Genomic DNA, 15,154 nt, shown 5'->3' with positions numbered 1-15,154 from the left:
TAATCTTTTCTTAATGCATTATAATCACTGTTATAATGCATTATCATTTGATAAGTTACTCAAAGTGGTTGTTTTAACTGAAATGTATTTTACAACATTTAGTGTATTCTTACATACTTGCATTTTGTTTCCACTTCAAACAATGACCACTTAAAGTTCATTACAATCACATAATGTATTATAACAAAGGTTTAATGCATTATAATATAGTTATACTCAACCCTGTCCAGACAGGACAACCTTTGTTATACTGTGCTGTACAGTATTGCTAAATTTTGGATTAATCAATGGACCTTGGTTTTTATTAACCTAGTCCTCAAAATCTGAAGAAGCTTTTGACCTCCTGTTTTTTTTTCTGCAGCATCTGCACCAACCAGGACTCTAGGCAGGAGGAAGTTAGTGCGCAACCGCTTCACTATAGACACCGATATTGTTTTTGACGGCGAGCCCGGACAGGACCCCGCTTCACCACAGGAGCCTGACTCAAATCAGCTGCAGCGGGACAACGAACCAGATAAGCTCCAGCAGCCTGAGTTAGCAGGTGACACAGACCGCTGGGTGGAAGAACAGTTCGACCTAGAAGGATACGAGGACCCGGAAGCGGTGAAGGAGACGGACATCCTTAGTGATGACGATGACGAGTTCTGCCAGACACCCAGAGCGTCGTCCGCTGAGGTCGACCTGGAGGCCCCCGTCATGGCTTTGTCCTTGGAGAGTGAGGAAACCAATGAGGGCGAGAGCCTCAAGTCCGCAAAGGCCAGTGGGACACCTGATGACGTGAAGCTGTCCAACACAGACGGGCAGAGCCCCGTGATCGATGACAACGTGGAGGATCAAAAGCAAACGGAGAAGGATGAGATTTGGGTAAGAAGGCAGCAGTCGGGTTCGTCCCCAGACTGTGGCACATAGAAGCTGAAGAGGACAGGCACACGGCTTTACATGGGCTCCATAAAGATCAGTCATCAGTCTTCACAAACAATGCATGGGCATTGATGTCGATTGCACAGCTAGTAGAAGTTATATCCTTCCTTACTTTTGCTGAATGCTTTTTGTACAGGTAAAACCATCAGTGGAGCAATACAGGAATCAAGAACGAGGGAGCTTTATCCCAAATCAAATGCTGTTACATAGAAGTCAAGTGTAAGCTTTCAGAGATGAACTAATGGTACAATCATGGAGTCGAATCAGTTGCTTTGATTGGCATGGTTTGCACATTTGGGCAGCATACTATAGCCCTGCCTGCTGTTGCCAAATTGTGAGAACATTGATATTTGTTTTGTTTGTGTGACTCAGCGATATTATCATAGTTAAGGGCTGTATATTATTTGTCCTTAAAGAAATAGAATAACTACAATGGACAGTGTTGTCTTGCATAGTTTACTGTACTTGTACATTTTCACATGACTATACACTGACATGTTTTGGTAACAGTTTTGTTATGTTAAGAGTTATGTAAAATATATGATTTTGATCTCTTGTTTTACAGACAAAGCTATCTTTTTAGCCTGGGAAATATTTTGTTTGTTCTCGTTACATTTAATAGTGGAATTATGTAATAGCCCCTATTGCACAGAGGCTATGGGGATTTCTAAATAAGTTGTAACTTAACATAATCCTGTTTTACTTGAATTTGCCGTTTCATGTTTATGTTTTACTGTGAAACCATTTTCTTGTATTTTTTCCTCTTCAGTATTGCCATTTAAAGAATGCTAAATGTTACATTTCATTCTTAACACCAAGCGTGCACACTCTGTAGAGAATATGCACACCAGTTATTCTAAAAGGTATTGTGTGTTCAAAAACACTGTTCACTAGTAACGGATCACAAAGCAATGTTTTTGTTTTAATTTATTCATATGTAAATTAATATGTTAGCAAAAAACATAAGTAATCATTTTTTTCACAAAGAAAGTCCAAATTTGCTCAAGCAATCAAGGGGAAAGACTTACAGTATGCCTGAACAGTGAAAGAAGTCATACTTGTAAACAATTCATTGTGCTACTAAGACTGCATTTTTGTTACTGTGTATATAGAAAAATGTATTGATATCATAATAAATACAGTTGTTTCCTACTTATAATTCAAAGCACCTCTCTGTAGTAACTCATAGTTTGTGTGTTTTTACTAAAAAGCCTAACTCATTTCCTGCAGCTCTTTAGACATCTTCCCTGAAAAACACAGATGCCCAATGTGCTCCGATATGCCTGAGAATGGCGGAACAAAGTATCTAATTGAAGAAGTTTAATCTTAAAAAGATGGTAAGAGCCACTTTGAGTGTTTGCAAGCCATGACTGATTGGTGTCTGAATGATGGTGAGGGAGCTACAGAAAGATTAAGAAATGTCTAATCTGTGTAGTTTTCACTTGAAAATGAAGTGTCCATGCATATAACAGCTTAGAAATGTTAAGACTAAAGTAAAATTACCTTGAGAAATGGGAGATCCTGTGGTGTACACAATAAAGGTGGACACATTGGGCTGAATAAGAAAATTAGGAGCATTTCTATCTCTGGGCTAATCAGTCCATTTGTCAGCAGTTACTCTTGTGACGCAAACATAACTTTTATACATGAATAGATAAAATACATACAAGAAAAAAAATCGAGCCATGCTCATGGAGCTCCACTCGATTCCGCTCCACTACTGGAGAATATTTTTTTGCGCTAAGCAACTATTGTATATTAAGTGTCTTTCAGCGAGTGTCGGTTTGTAATTCCCTTTTGTGATTTCCACGGGTCTTTGTCTAGAGAAGTCATCTTGATTTTTCAGAGATAAATGCAGGTTCATGTCATAAACGCTGCTAAAATGATTTAAATAATTACAAGTAAAATCATGCCAATCACAAAAAAAATTGCATTAGCAAAGACGAACAGTGGTCAAAAGTAGACCCTCAGCAGCACTGACTGAAAGACACAGTAACTGGGATATTTGCTCCACAACCCTACAAATAACTTAAATCAGGATCCCTGACGACAAACAACAAACATGAGCTTCGCCAAAATGGCATTTACTGGAGGGCTGTTGTGTTGTGTAAAGTGTCCACCACCCCCTGTTTTTTGAATGGCACTAGACAATTGAGCAGCTGATGATGAAGGGAGATACCATCTTTCTACAGGTGACACGTCCAGGGCTTAGCAGAGGAACTGCATTTTGAACAACAACAACAACAACAACAACAACAACAACAACAATAAAGCTCTTGCAGACTTTCAGTGTTAGGAGGCTGGTATGTATGAAAAAGACCAAGACAATAACAACTAAACATTGCATCACTTATACTCTCCTAATTAAAAGATTGCGTTAGGCAGCATTATTAAGTACAGGTGATGCGACATTATGCAGGGCGTTTTGTACATCCCTTATTCAAATGTGTTATTTTGAGTTGTAGACTAGACACACGTCTTCCTCATTCCTTCAGCTGTAGTTACATTTTCAACCTCCTATTATAGCAAAGACCAATTCCATCAGTAATGTAAAGCTGTACATGAGGTAGGCATAGCTGCACATGCCTTAGACACCATGAGCTATGGCTCCCACAGACCAATTTCCTCTTTTCTTTTTCTGTCTTCGAGTTCTGTGGACATCCTGTCACCCAGGCTCATTCCCCTCCACCAGCCCCCTCACTCTTGTCAATCACCACCCTCACCACAAAAGCTGCAGTTCTTCTTCAGATAAAGGGGAAAGATTACTTCACTGTGCTGGATGACTAAATGACACTGAAATGGAAGAGGGTTGCTTTGTTAATGCACTTGTTTTGAAGGAACAGACTTAGATCAGGCTTGTGATGATTTCTGCATCTAAAAATCTAAAAATGAACACTGAATTAAATGTGACAGCAGGGGAAGGAATCTGTCATTACATGCAATTCATTTCTTTTAAAATATCTCAATCTTATTGGGCGGCCCAGGAATGTGCAGTCACATTTACATACAGCAGGTGGCGCACAGTCTGTTGTAGATCTACATTACTTCCTGTGCCACTGCACCAGCACCAACTTACACCTTTCTGCGTATTCAGTTACTTCAATTTTTCATCATATTTTTCATCTAACACACCAAAATCCCAAAACTCCAACACCGGCAGCTTAGAGGTCACATATACAGAACATTCTTCACAGCACGTTTGTATTTGAGTGCAGTTCAGTTATGGGTTTCTCAGCTGCTTTAAACGTAAACAGATACGCTCATGCTTAGGATGCGACGATAGTATCACTCAGCAGACCTGCTCAACAGGCTTTCCAGTTTCTGTTCCTGTTTTGTGACCTCTCCTGCTACAGCTACAGCTCCTGTCCTACCCTCCTTTCGTTTTCAGTCTCTCCTACTTCGTAGAAACATGGTGACCAACAGGGTGTTACCTTTGCTCGACCTACTGAAGTTTGGATAAAGGAGTGGCTCTTTGTTAAGATCTGTGAAATCCCCCATTGTTTCTCCATATCTGCAATCAGACACCTGGTCACATTTAAAGATTTTTTTGAGTCTTTAGTTAAGGCAAGTTGAAATCACACTGAAGCCATGTTGAAGTTTATAGATCTATCACAAACTCCCCTCTCGAAAAACATTACATTTCAAACTAATGCTGACTTCAGTGCCATTCATAGACTTAGGTTCCATTGTGTCTCTTAAATTGATTCGGATGCACAAGGATAGAAAGAAGAAGTGGTCAAGGTAGAGAAGCCTGCACATGCAAATTTGGCACAAATTTGGAGTTGACACAAAGACAAAAGATGCCACCAATGTGTCGCCGTGTGTGTTGAACTTTAGGGTGACTACACACCACGTGTTTCCTGGGACAAAAGGAAAAAAACAGGTTTCAGTAGTCTGACCTAATACCCTTTATTTAAAAATGTGGATTATTTGTAGTGTCCTTTATCCATAATGTTAACAGCTTAATCACATCTCCAGGGCTAGATAGTATATTGCCATACTGTACCCTATGGTAAAGGCAGGTGAAAACTTGTTATATTCAAATGTAATTTCTTTGCATGAAATAAGTTAGTTTTGAGCATTTAGATTGTATCCAACTGAGTTTGAAGAGATAAATGCAGAGTACTTTGTAGCTGAAACACTGGTAGGTATAGAAGGTTGGACCAGTGAAAACCAGTGGGATGACATTACAGGCATGTTGATATTATCACAGACTCACAGCTCTGCAAAAGAGATTGGCGTAGCAGTCTTTTCATAAGACGACAGAGGAAACTGCACTTCCTTCTGAGCCATGAAAGCAAAATTGGAGGTTTTCGCCCTGGTTCTGGGCTTCGTCGGCCTGGCTGGGACCATAGCTGTCACTGCCCTGCCCATGTGGAGGGTCTCCGCCTTCATTGGTGCCAATCTCATTGTCATGGAGGAACTCTGGGAGGGCTTGTGGATGAACTGCTACAGACAGGCCGATATCAGGATGCAGTGCAAGGCCTATGACTCACTGCTAATTCTCCCACCAGAGCTGCAGGCAGCCAGGGGGCTCATGTGTGTGTCCATAGTCCTGGTTGTCATCTCCCTGTCCATCACAGGATGTGGGACCCAAAAGAGCAGCTGTTGTGATGACAATATAAAGAGCAAGAACATCACCCTGGCCTTAGCGGGTAGTTTGTATCTGCTGTCTTTTCTGACCACGCTCATCCCCGTCAGCTGGGTGGGCCATACTGTCATCAGGAACTTCTACAACCCAGCGGTGCTGGATTCTCAGAAACGGGAGCTGGGGGAGGCCCTCTTCATTGGCTGGGCCACTTCTGGTATACTGCTGATCACCGGGGTCATCCTTCTGTTTAGCTACAGCAAACGCAGATCAAAGGAGGAAGAGCCTTACACCGACGCGTATCTTATGGAGGAGAGGGATGTACCGAATGAGGGGAGTGTGTACCTAGAGAGGACGCCATCCAGCTTCCATAAGCATCAAGAATATGTGTAAAGAACTGAACTGTACTGCCTGAAATGTGCAACTTCGAATATATATGTCTCTAATATTTAAAAAAATATGAGTATGTCAAGAGTGTTCAAATTAAGTGTGAATGTATTGTTTTCACTCCCTTAATCACTGACTAAAATTGCTAAATTTGCTAATGTACTATGGTTCTTCTCTTTTTTTTTTCCATTGTTTGTATTGTCTGCCCAAATAAGATACAATAAGATAATCCTTTATTAGTCTCACAAAATGTGCTAAAGCTTCACAGTACTAACATTTGTGAGTGATAGTTGTCCATATAAAACTATTCGTACTTGAATAAGCTTATTAATGTAATCAGTAACAATTTATTTTGCAATTCTATACTGTCATGACATTTTTTTGTGCATTTTAGTCAATAAAGATTTGATTCTTCATTTGCTTGTGTGATTGTATTTGTTTCTATTGCATCCTAACATTTGAGTTAACCCTCGGTTTGACTGTAACTACACTATACTAAAATCTAAATACAGCTGAATAGTAAGTAGTCATTCAGTGCATAAACAAATTATCTACAAACACACTGGTTGTATGTTTCAGACAGCAGAGAGAGTCAGCGTGGCGTTGACAAGGTGAGAACTGCTGGCAAACAGACAAATACTGTGTTACAATGAAACCAATCCTACTCAAGTTTCTGTGCTCAACACCTTTTTATCAGCTCAGGTTACATACAGAGGAGACGACAGTGGGGCATCGTTGACTATCCTATAAAAATACCTACATAACAGGAAGCCTCTGTGTCGTTTTCTTGTTTCACATATTATTGTGTTTCCAAAACTACTCATTTTTATATCTTCCCTATTAGTTTCCGGAGGCGAGAAAGACCACACATTTAATTAATATATTTTTAGCTCCAAGTTCCAACTAATAACAGCAAAAAGATTGTGTATTGTTCACGTTTATATAGTACAATTTTAGCTATCTCATTTGCTATCTAGGTTAGTTATTTTGTTTAAAATAACAATATTGTTCTGTGTAGTATTGAAACTGTGTTGAAATGTCTCATGGCTAAACTTTAAAAGAGATGAAACCTGCTTTGATCAACTGTGACTTTATAAAGTGACTTATTTAGTTTTTGATTAAGTGTTCTTAATCACAAGACCAAATGGTTGATTGTTAGTGGTGGCAGTTGTTTTTCAAAACAAGAAGCACTCTTTGTCTTGTTCCTGTTCCTGTTTGTGAAGCAGCTCAACCAGTAAGGTTGCATTGCATCCTTAGCATTTCTTTTGTGGGTGTATAAGTACCTTAACTTGCTTTTCTCCTCATTTGTTTCTACAGCTTGGGGAGTGCAATCGTCGGCTCTCTGTGTGCCACAATGGCCTCTTACACTGCGTACAGTGGCTACACCAAGCCACCTCAATCTTACGCAGGCTCTTACTACGACGAGAAGCAGGCCAAGACATATGCAGATTATCAAGACTCTGTATATGAGGAAAAAAAGAGAATTGAGAAAAAAGACCGTCGGGATGCCATCTGCTGTGAGGTAGTGGCCCTCATCATCGGTTTCATTGGACTAATCGGAGTGGCAGCCGTGACAGGCCTGCCGATGTGGAAGGTCACAGCTTTCATTGAGGAGAACATCATTGTCATGGAGACCCGCTGGGAGGGTTTGTGGATGAACTGCTACAGACAAGCCAACATCAGGATGCAGTGCAAGGTGTACGATTCCCTGCTGTTTCTGCCCCCCGACCTTCAGGCCGCTAGGGGTTTGATGTGCAGCTCTGTGGCCCTGGCCACCTTCGCCCTCGTCGTTTCAGCAGTGGGGATGAAGTGTACCAAAGTGGTGGACCATCGGGCTCGCACCAAGCATGTTGTTCTTGTTGCTGGAGGCTGTCTGTTCCTCTTGGCCTGTCTCACTACCATAATCCCTGTGTCCTGGACCGCCCACGTCATCATCAGGGACTTCTACAACCCTCTGCTGATCGATGCCCAGCGCAGGGAGCTTGGGGAGGCTCTTTACATCGGCTGGGTGACCTCAGCTTTGCTTTTCACCGCCGGAGTGATCCTGCTGTGCCGTCATGCTCCCCGCACCCAGGACTCGGATGAAAGGATTGTATACAACCCCGACGGAAATCTCTACCAACCTGCATACACATACCAGCCAGCGTACACGTACCAGCCAGCGTACGCCTACCAGCCTCCCTACTCAGCACCCCCACCAGGATCTGTAGCATACACACCAAGTCAGTACTAACGAGGGAAACCTAACACAGAGGCAATATTGGACAATTGACTAATATGCCCAAAGGCTGTCACTGGAAATGGCCACATGTTTCATTACTTTCTCAAAGACAGCCAAGTGTATTGCAGATTGAAATTCATTATGGAACTGATGGTCTTTTGATCATGATGAATTGTGCTGAATAATGCTTTGTTTGTTTCCATATGCTTGGTTTACACTAAATTATATCAGTCATTATATCAGTCATTCAAAAGTATTTGGAATCTGTATTAATACAATAGTTGTTGGTATCACTGCTGACATGCTATTTGAGGACAAAATATGCACTAGGCCTCCAGATGACTTGTGATCATTGCTTTGCTTTTGTTGTAAATGTACATACTCTTTTTACAAATGCTGGCCTACATATAAGGTCAATTGTGGTTTCCAATAAAGGAAGGGGTAATGTTGACCAAAAAAATGTGAATTTTGTTTTTTGTTTGTTTTTTCTGTTACCTAATTAAGAGAGGCGCAACTGATCAAGAAGGTGAACTATTGCTTACATGACGGCCAGCGTCTCATTTCCTGCCAAACGCTCTCAGGTTTGCCTTGGATTCAAAATGTCCTTACGAAATGGCTGCTGTTTAGCTCACGGGTGTGTAAATGGAATGTTATGTTGTCACCATTGTTGTCAGTAGAAAAGGGCCTAAACTGGTAAAACCAGACTGATCATACAGGTCCACCCATAATGCAAACCAGCCCAGAGATTTCATTTCAACCAAGCCAGAGCTGCAATTGCAAGCATTTTCCTGAGCGCAGACAGACACAAGAGGCCGAGAAAAGAAATGTGATACAGACAGTGACACGTGGGTACACAAGTATTACCCCCATCCTATGAAACCCACGCACAGTGCAGACAATTATGTAGAGTTTTTAAATGCTTTTTTCGCAAATATTTGGTGTATACCGTGCCATTACGGTTGTATTTTTTAGTAATTCTTTGTAACATAAAGGGACACCACAGTGGTGACCGATCTTCAGTTCAAACAACAAAAAGACAATCTTAAGCACCAGAGCGGATTCATGACTTCAATATCTGTAGATGTGGTAATACAGAAACATAAAGCATATATTTTTCTAAATTACCCCCTTGCCTTGTTGAACAACACCCTATTTTTAATTTCTAAAGCTTCCTTGTGAAGTGTGATCTGAGAATGTAAATTGAGACTTCTGAATAAACAAAGTGGCAGCTTAACAGCAGCTCCTGGGGTTGGTGTACAAAGAGAAAAAAAGGCCTCGGGGATACTGTTTCTTAGCAACCGGTCACGATTCCCACCCCTCCCATTCTGGTGTCCTGTCCACAGGGAGGAGGCTGTGCAGGTGAACATCAACCTGCTCCTCCTCCACTGGGATGCAAAGTCAATCCATCTAATGCTTCCTACTATAGTCGCACCGTGTCCGCACATTGTTGTACGTACGAGTTTGGAGGAATAAGAGGAGGACAGAATGGCCAACTCAGCGCTGGAGGTAGTGGGTTTGATATTGACCCTGATTGGGCTGATTGGGACGGCCGCAAGCACTGGGATGCCGATGTGGCGAGTCACAGCCTTCATTGGGGAGAACATCATTGTTTTTGAAACCCGCTTTGAGGGTCTGTGGATGAATTGCTTTCGGCAGGCCAACATCAGAATGCAGTGTAAGGTATACGACTCTCTCCTGGCCCTGCCCCCCGATCTACAGGCGGCACGGGGGCTCATGTGCTGCGCTCTGGCGTTGGGTGGCCTCGGTCTGCTGATCTCTTTGCTGGGGCTGCAGTGCACGTCATGCATCGAAAACAACGATCGAGCCAAGCGGCTGGTCCTCATCATTGCAGGGACTATGATCATAATGGCTTGCATTTGCGTCCTTATCCCAGTGTCCTGGACAGGTCACGTCATCATCAGGGACTTCTACAACCCCTTGCTGATAGACGCCCAGCGAAGGGAGCTCGGTGAGGCTCTCTACATCGGCTGGGTGGCCTCTGCTTTCTTGTTCGCTGGAGGATGCATGTTTATTTGTTGCAATCTGCAGTCCGAGGACAAAGTTTCAGAGAGGTATGTGTACTCAAGGACCTCCGACTACATGGCCTATCCTCCACAGCCCCTGCAGCCTCAACAGCTGGTGCTACTTCCCCAACAACAACCCCAGTTCCAGCCAGTGCTGTCAAGGCACCCATCAACCAACTACAGCTACAATTCCAGATACCCCTCTGTACACAGCGGGGTGGCTTATCTCTGAACACCTAAACTGACTGAGGTAATGATGATCACAGTAATAGTCCATATATGCAAGTTATGGATTGGCACTGCAATCTATGACACATTTCAAATTTTAAAATGTTAAAAAAAAGAAACATTTCAATAAATATATAAACTGTGACTGCAATTGGATCAAATCCAGATGGACGTTTGTTTTAAATCACTCACAATAAATGATATACATTATTTGAGGAGTACTTAATGTCTTGTTGGAGAGCAATACAGAATCTTGATTTATATCATACTCCAGACTGTGTAAGCCAATATATGATTTCCATTACCGTGTTGTATATCACATTTTATACTGACAGATTTATTTTTTTGTATTTTAGGTTACCAATGTTGTATGTGTACGCTTAATATAACGATTCATGCAACCTTTAACCAATGAGTAAAGTGACACAAGTGTATTTGTTGTTGTTGGCACATATGACTGAGCTACGTAGCAACACAGACAGTCTATACTCAACAGATGTTTCCATTTTCCTTCAACAGTAGCTGTGTCTGAGCACACATCTGTGTGGTAAAAAAAAAAAAAGAACATCTTGCAGCACCAATCCCCTTAATACACACGGTACTCATATTGCTCTCTATTTTTAACCAGTATCAGATACAGGATCAGGCGGTTACAGTACCTTAGGACATCAAATGCTAAATTGGTGACTGATTGTGTAGGAAATACAGAGGCATTTGTTTCTATATTCAAAACATTTTGTGTGAATTCAATCAGAACACAATTGGACGTCTTTGTTTAAGCTTGGTATGATGCCCTGGAGCTCTTGGGAACTACTAGAACTGAACAAATGGCTGAGTAAACATGAGATGCAGGTTTAAGACTGCTTGTTAAAGGTGTGGACAGCTGCATTAGTGTTTGTGAAGAAGCCAAACAGGGACGACCTGGCAACATGATCATGTGATAAGATTTTGCAAGTCACTTTGAATACAGAGTTTTAGACCGAAAGTTGTCTAGTTCATATCTAAGTTGATCCGACTCCATATGTTTGAGCAATTAAAGAACATTTCTGTCTCTGCTCAGGGAAGTATATCAGCTCTTGAACTATTTGGTCATTTCATTTTCAGTGAGTTCAAAAGCTGTAGAATCTCAATTTGTTATGCAACGTTATGTAATGACATTGATGTCTCATACTGAAAATATGTGGTGATGTAATGACATTGATGTCTCATGTTGCTTCATGTTAAATCAAAATGAACGACCTGTTTGTCTATGTATGTCTTCCTAACAACCCTAGATTGATACAAATCTGGCATTTTTTAACTTAAAACTTATAAAACTATATTTCTGGTACTCAAAAATCAATAAATGTGTTTGGACTGTGTGATGTAAGCTCCATCTCTGTTTAATCACATTGATAGTCATTTCTGCTCCCCTGTGGACAACAGTAGTACTGCAGGAGCTTATGTGCTACAAAGTATATTTGTGTGCTTCTGAATTTGTATCACATATAATTATGGAGAATAAAAACATGGCAAGTGTTAAAAATTTCTGGAGTTGTTGTGAAGCTGTTTCTGGCGTATCTGTTTACTGCTGTTGAAGCTGATGGCACAGATATACCACTGTAGCCAGAGGGACCATAAACACAAAATAAGCAAAGTTCTTTTTACCCCCATTGCCCTGAGCCAACCAGGTGACAGCAAAGCATCTTTCCCATAACAAACCACCTCTTACACCATACAAAGTGCAGCAGATGAGAAGATCGACGCTGCCTTGGACACGTCTCTGACTGAGACTGAGATATTTGACTAAAGAATCCGAATTTATTGGGACACGGCTGATTTCGTGAAGGCTGCACAATGGTTCAAGGTGTTTCAGAGATAGCCGCAATGTGCGTCGGCCTGATCGGGCTGATCGGGGTGGCGGCTACAACAGGGATGCCCATGTGGAAGGTGACGGCTTTCATTGGGGAAAACATAATTGTGATGGAGACCCGCTGGGAGGGCTTGTGGATGAACTGCTACAGACAGGCCAACATCAGGATGCAATGTAAGGTCTATGACTCCCTGCTGTTCCTGCCACCGGATTTACAGGCAGCCAGAGGTCTGATGTGCTGTTCTCTGGCCCTCTCGGGTCTGGGGCTCCTTGTGGCTCTGGCAGGAATGCGGTGTACATCCTGTATTCAGGATAACGATTGGGCTAAGACCATCATCCTGATGGTTGCAGGTGGTATGCAGTTTGCGGCCTGTATCTGTGTCTTTATCCCCGTGTCGTGGACAGGTCATGTCATCATTAGAGATTTTTACAATCCATTGCTAATTGATGCCCAGAGGAGGGAGCTAGGAGAGGCTCTCTACATCGGTTGGGTGACCGGCGCCTTCCTTTTTGCCTCTGCCATGCTGTTTGTCTGCCGCCGTATACCCTCAGACAAAGGCTCATTCGACGTGTACCGCCAAGCCAACTTGCTCAGTTACAAGCCAGCACCCAACATGCCATCTCTAATGAGGTATCATCCCATCTCAAGTGTTTCCAGCCACCATTCTACAGCATACCATCCTTCTCTGCAGAGCAACGGCCATGTTGGACAACAACTTGCAATGCCACTGCAAAACATCCCTCAAGTTATGACGAATGATGAAGCATTAGTCAACCCTCCTGTTGTCTATAACCTGGGTCTGCCTGGTATGGCTCACCATTCCTCAATACGGAGTTCTCCCCATGTTGGAAGCATGTATACGCCAGGCAACTCCTTTTACATGAGCCAAAGCGCCACGCCATATTCACAGGCTTACATCGCAGATCCTACTGCATCCTACCAGTCCAGTTTTCATCCGGTTCCACACACTCCTGTTTTCATAGAATATAATTCATCAAGACTTCAACCAGGGTCTCACGGTGGGAGCCGTGCTGGTGTGTACATATAAACAACACAAATTGTGAGTGACTTTGTATTGCTGGTTAAACATTAAAGACACAAAGCACTATGCTTTGCACATTTAAACTTCTGTGCACTTCTGCTTGTATTAGAATTATCCTGATGCCCAGAGTAAATAGCATGTTCATCTTGTTTCTACTATTTACACACTTTTTGTAATTTGTATTGAGCAAAAAACTAAATATGGGTTGTTTGGTCTGCTTTTGTTGTTAGTGTAAATAAAGGTGTCATGTGCTGTTTTAATGAAGACCGGTTAAGGGCCTACTTTCACAAAATAGAGAGATTTATGAGAAATCATCTGTTTGGAACATCGTAGCCTTATCTTTTGCATATTTGTAACTGTTTGTTTATTATATTTTGAAATGTTCTGTGGTTATCATTGCTCGTGTTTCAATGCATTTCTTTTCTTTTTTCTGTCTTTTTCTGTCAAGGTGTCTTTGTAACCACTCAAATAGAAGCAGTGCTGAAGTATATGATTAAACAACCTGCTTGTAGATAGTTATAGTTAGTATTAGCAATGATCATTAAATGGACATTTTGAGTGACAAAACGCTTAGTAATTAGCAGGTGGAGTTCACTCAGCAACTTAGGGTTAGGGGTTAGTGGCTTTGAAGGGGCTTTTAGTCGGGGCTGCTCACGTTCCCTGGTACGCAGCAGTTTTCTAAAGATGTACACATCAGGTAGATTCTATAGTCTATATTAACCCTATGATGGACTGGTAACCTGTTGAAAATGGATCACTGCTAGGATGGGCTATCTGTGTTGCAGTATAGAAATAAGTAAGTTATGTTAAGAAAATAATAAGTGTCACTAAATATCTTGTGGTAGTTGTATAGATGTTGTTTTAAGGCCTATTATTGGTGTAACAATCGTACTGTACCCAAAGTCTATTTCTGTTAAAATATTTTGATGTACACAGTGAGACTTCCTGAATTGGTCTTCACAGACACATAGAGGAGAGCTATTGAAGCGTTTTAATTTACATACATTTGCTTTGGGTCAAAACCAGCAAGCACCTCCATGTGCAATCAAAATCAGCTAATCAGCGAAAAGCTAATCGCAAACATTGTCATTACTCACCACAAGAGGGCAGCAGAGAATGGGATGAGTGTCCTAAACCCTGGGCAGACCTCCGCACAGTGCAGGTGTCAGAGGAATAATGTCTTCCTTCCACTGCATTTCATTAGCCAAATCTTTAATTGGAGCAACTTCATATTAAGGCAATACATTTGAACATGAAACACCTAGTTTAAGCTACAGGCTGTGGAGTAAGTGCATTATATCATATTGCATTATTATATTCTGTACAGCAATGGGGGTGTTTTTTTTTTAGTAAAATCATAGTTATACTAAAATTGGACAAGATGCTCATATTCTGTACACTACTTAATTTACAGGTTACCCAGCTTGTACATCTCCAGTGGAGGCGTTAAATTGTACAGCATCTTTTGCCAATTAAGGATGTTCTTGAACTCCGTGTGTGAATAAAGACATTTTTTCTCAATTATGAGTCTCTGATTTTGCTAATTTCTGGGGAATTAAATAATAGGGACTGAGATTACACTAATCCCAAAAACCCATGAAACACCACTGATGCTTCTGCCTTGCTTGGGGAGCAGTAGTTTTGAGCAATCACCAGTTGCTGATGAGTGCAACTGAGCAACCAAGAGAACTTCTAACTTCCGTCCCAAACTACTCAAGTGGGTAAAGGTACATAAACATGAACATCTGACTTTACTTTACTATGAGACTGTGTCATGTAAACAATTTGAGGTAGTTAATCTTCAAGGGAGCACCGCAGACCAGTTTGAAGATTAGATTTGCATTTCTATCAGGACTGGAGCAAAGATTTAATCATTCCTCGGTGTAGCAA

At 41.5% G+C, this 15,154-nt stretch overlaps 5 protein-coding genes across 7 annotated transcripts in view; all 5 read left to right on the top strand.

Annotated features, from left to right (window-relative positions):
• The window catches only part of LOC137875376 (rho guanine nucleotide exchange factor TIAM1-like), a 44,729-nt gene extending 42,664 nt beyond the window's left edge, over nt 1-2,065 (top strand). For all 3 annotated transcript variants that reach the window (XM_068714573.1, XM_068714565.1, XM_068714582.1), the window contains one exon: nt 362-2,065. In XM_068714573.1, the coding sequence (XP_068570674.1) occupies nt 362-909 (548 nt within the window). In that variant the 3' untranslated portion in view covers nt 910-2,065. The remainder of the gene's footprint in view (nt 1-361) is intronic.
• A 3,139-nt stretch (nt 2,066-5,204) lies between these two features.
• Nucleotides 5,205-6,255, top strand: LOC137883814 (claudin-17-like). Its single transcript, XM_068725499.1, has one exon. The coding sequence runs from the start codon at nt 5,213-5,215 to the stop codon at nt 5,900-5,902; it is 690 nt and encodes a 229-aa protein (XP_068581600.1). The 5' UTR covers nt 5,205-5,212; the 3' UTR covers nt 5,903-6,255.
• A 951-nt stretch (nt 6,256-7,206) lies between these two features.
• On the top strand, nt 7,207-8,583 carry LOC137875396 (claudin-8-like). Its single transcript, XM_068714594.1, has one exon. It carries the CDS (start codon nt 7,251-7,253, stop codon nt 8,127-8,129), a length of 879 nt encoding a protein of 292 aa, XP_068570695.1. The 5' UTR covers nt 7,207-7,250; the 3' UTR covers nt 8,130-8,583.
• Nucleotides 8,584-9,525: 942 nt separating this feature from the next.
• On the top strand, nt 9,526-11,898 carry cldn8.1 (claudin 8.1). The gene has a single exon (XM_068725379.1). The coding sequence runs from the start codon at nt 9,603-9,605 to the stop codon at nt 10,371-10,373; it is 771 nt and encodes a 256-aa protein (XP_068581480.1). The 5' UTR covers nt 9,526-9,602; the 3' UTR covers nt 10,374-11,898.
• A 215-nt stretch (nt 11,899-12,113) lies between these two features.
• Nucleotides 12,114-13,611, top strand: LOC137883654 (claudin-8-like). Its single transcript, XM_068725251.1, has one exon. The coding sequence runs from the start codon at nt 12,206-12,208 to the stop codon at nt 13,268-13,270; it is 1,065 nt and encodes a 354-aa protein (XP_068581352.1). The 5' UTR covers nt 12,114-12,205; the 3' UTR covers nt 13,271-13,611.
• The last annotated feature ends 1,543 nt before the right edge of the window (nt 13,612-15,154 follow it).

This window comes from Cebidichthys violaceus, unplaced genomic scaffold (assembly GCF_023349555.1).
Source record: "Cebidichthys violaceus isolate CVI_PGR_0920_01 unplaced genomic scaffold, fCebVio1.0.p SCAF_1, whole genome shotgun sequence".
Lineage (NCBI taxonomy): Eukaryota > Metazoa > Chordata > Actinopteri > Perciformes > Stichaeidae > Cebidichthys > Cebidichthys violaceus.
This window is presented reverse-complemented; position numbering and strand designations above follow the sequence as displayed.

Excerpts from the sequence above, each read along its gene's own strand:
- LOC137883814 (XM_068725499.1), top strand. The coding sequence starts at position 5,213 with ATGAAAGCAAAATTGGAGGTTTTCGCCCTGGTTCTGGGCTTCGTCGGC.
- LOC137875396 (XM_068714594.1), top strand. The coding sequence starts at position 7,251 with ATGGCCTCTTACACTGCGTACAGTGGCTACACCAAGCCACCTCAATCT.
- cldn8.1 (XM_068725379.1), top strand. The coding sequence starts at position 9,603 with ATGGCCAACTCAGCGCTGGAGGTAGTGGGTTTGATATTGACCCTGATT.
- LOC137883654 (XM_068725251.1), top strand. The coding sequence starts at position 12,206 with ATGGTTCAAGGTGTTTCAGAGATAGCCGCAATGTGCGTCGGCCTGATC.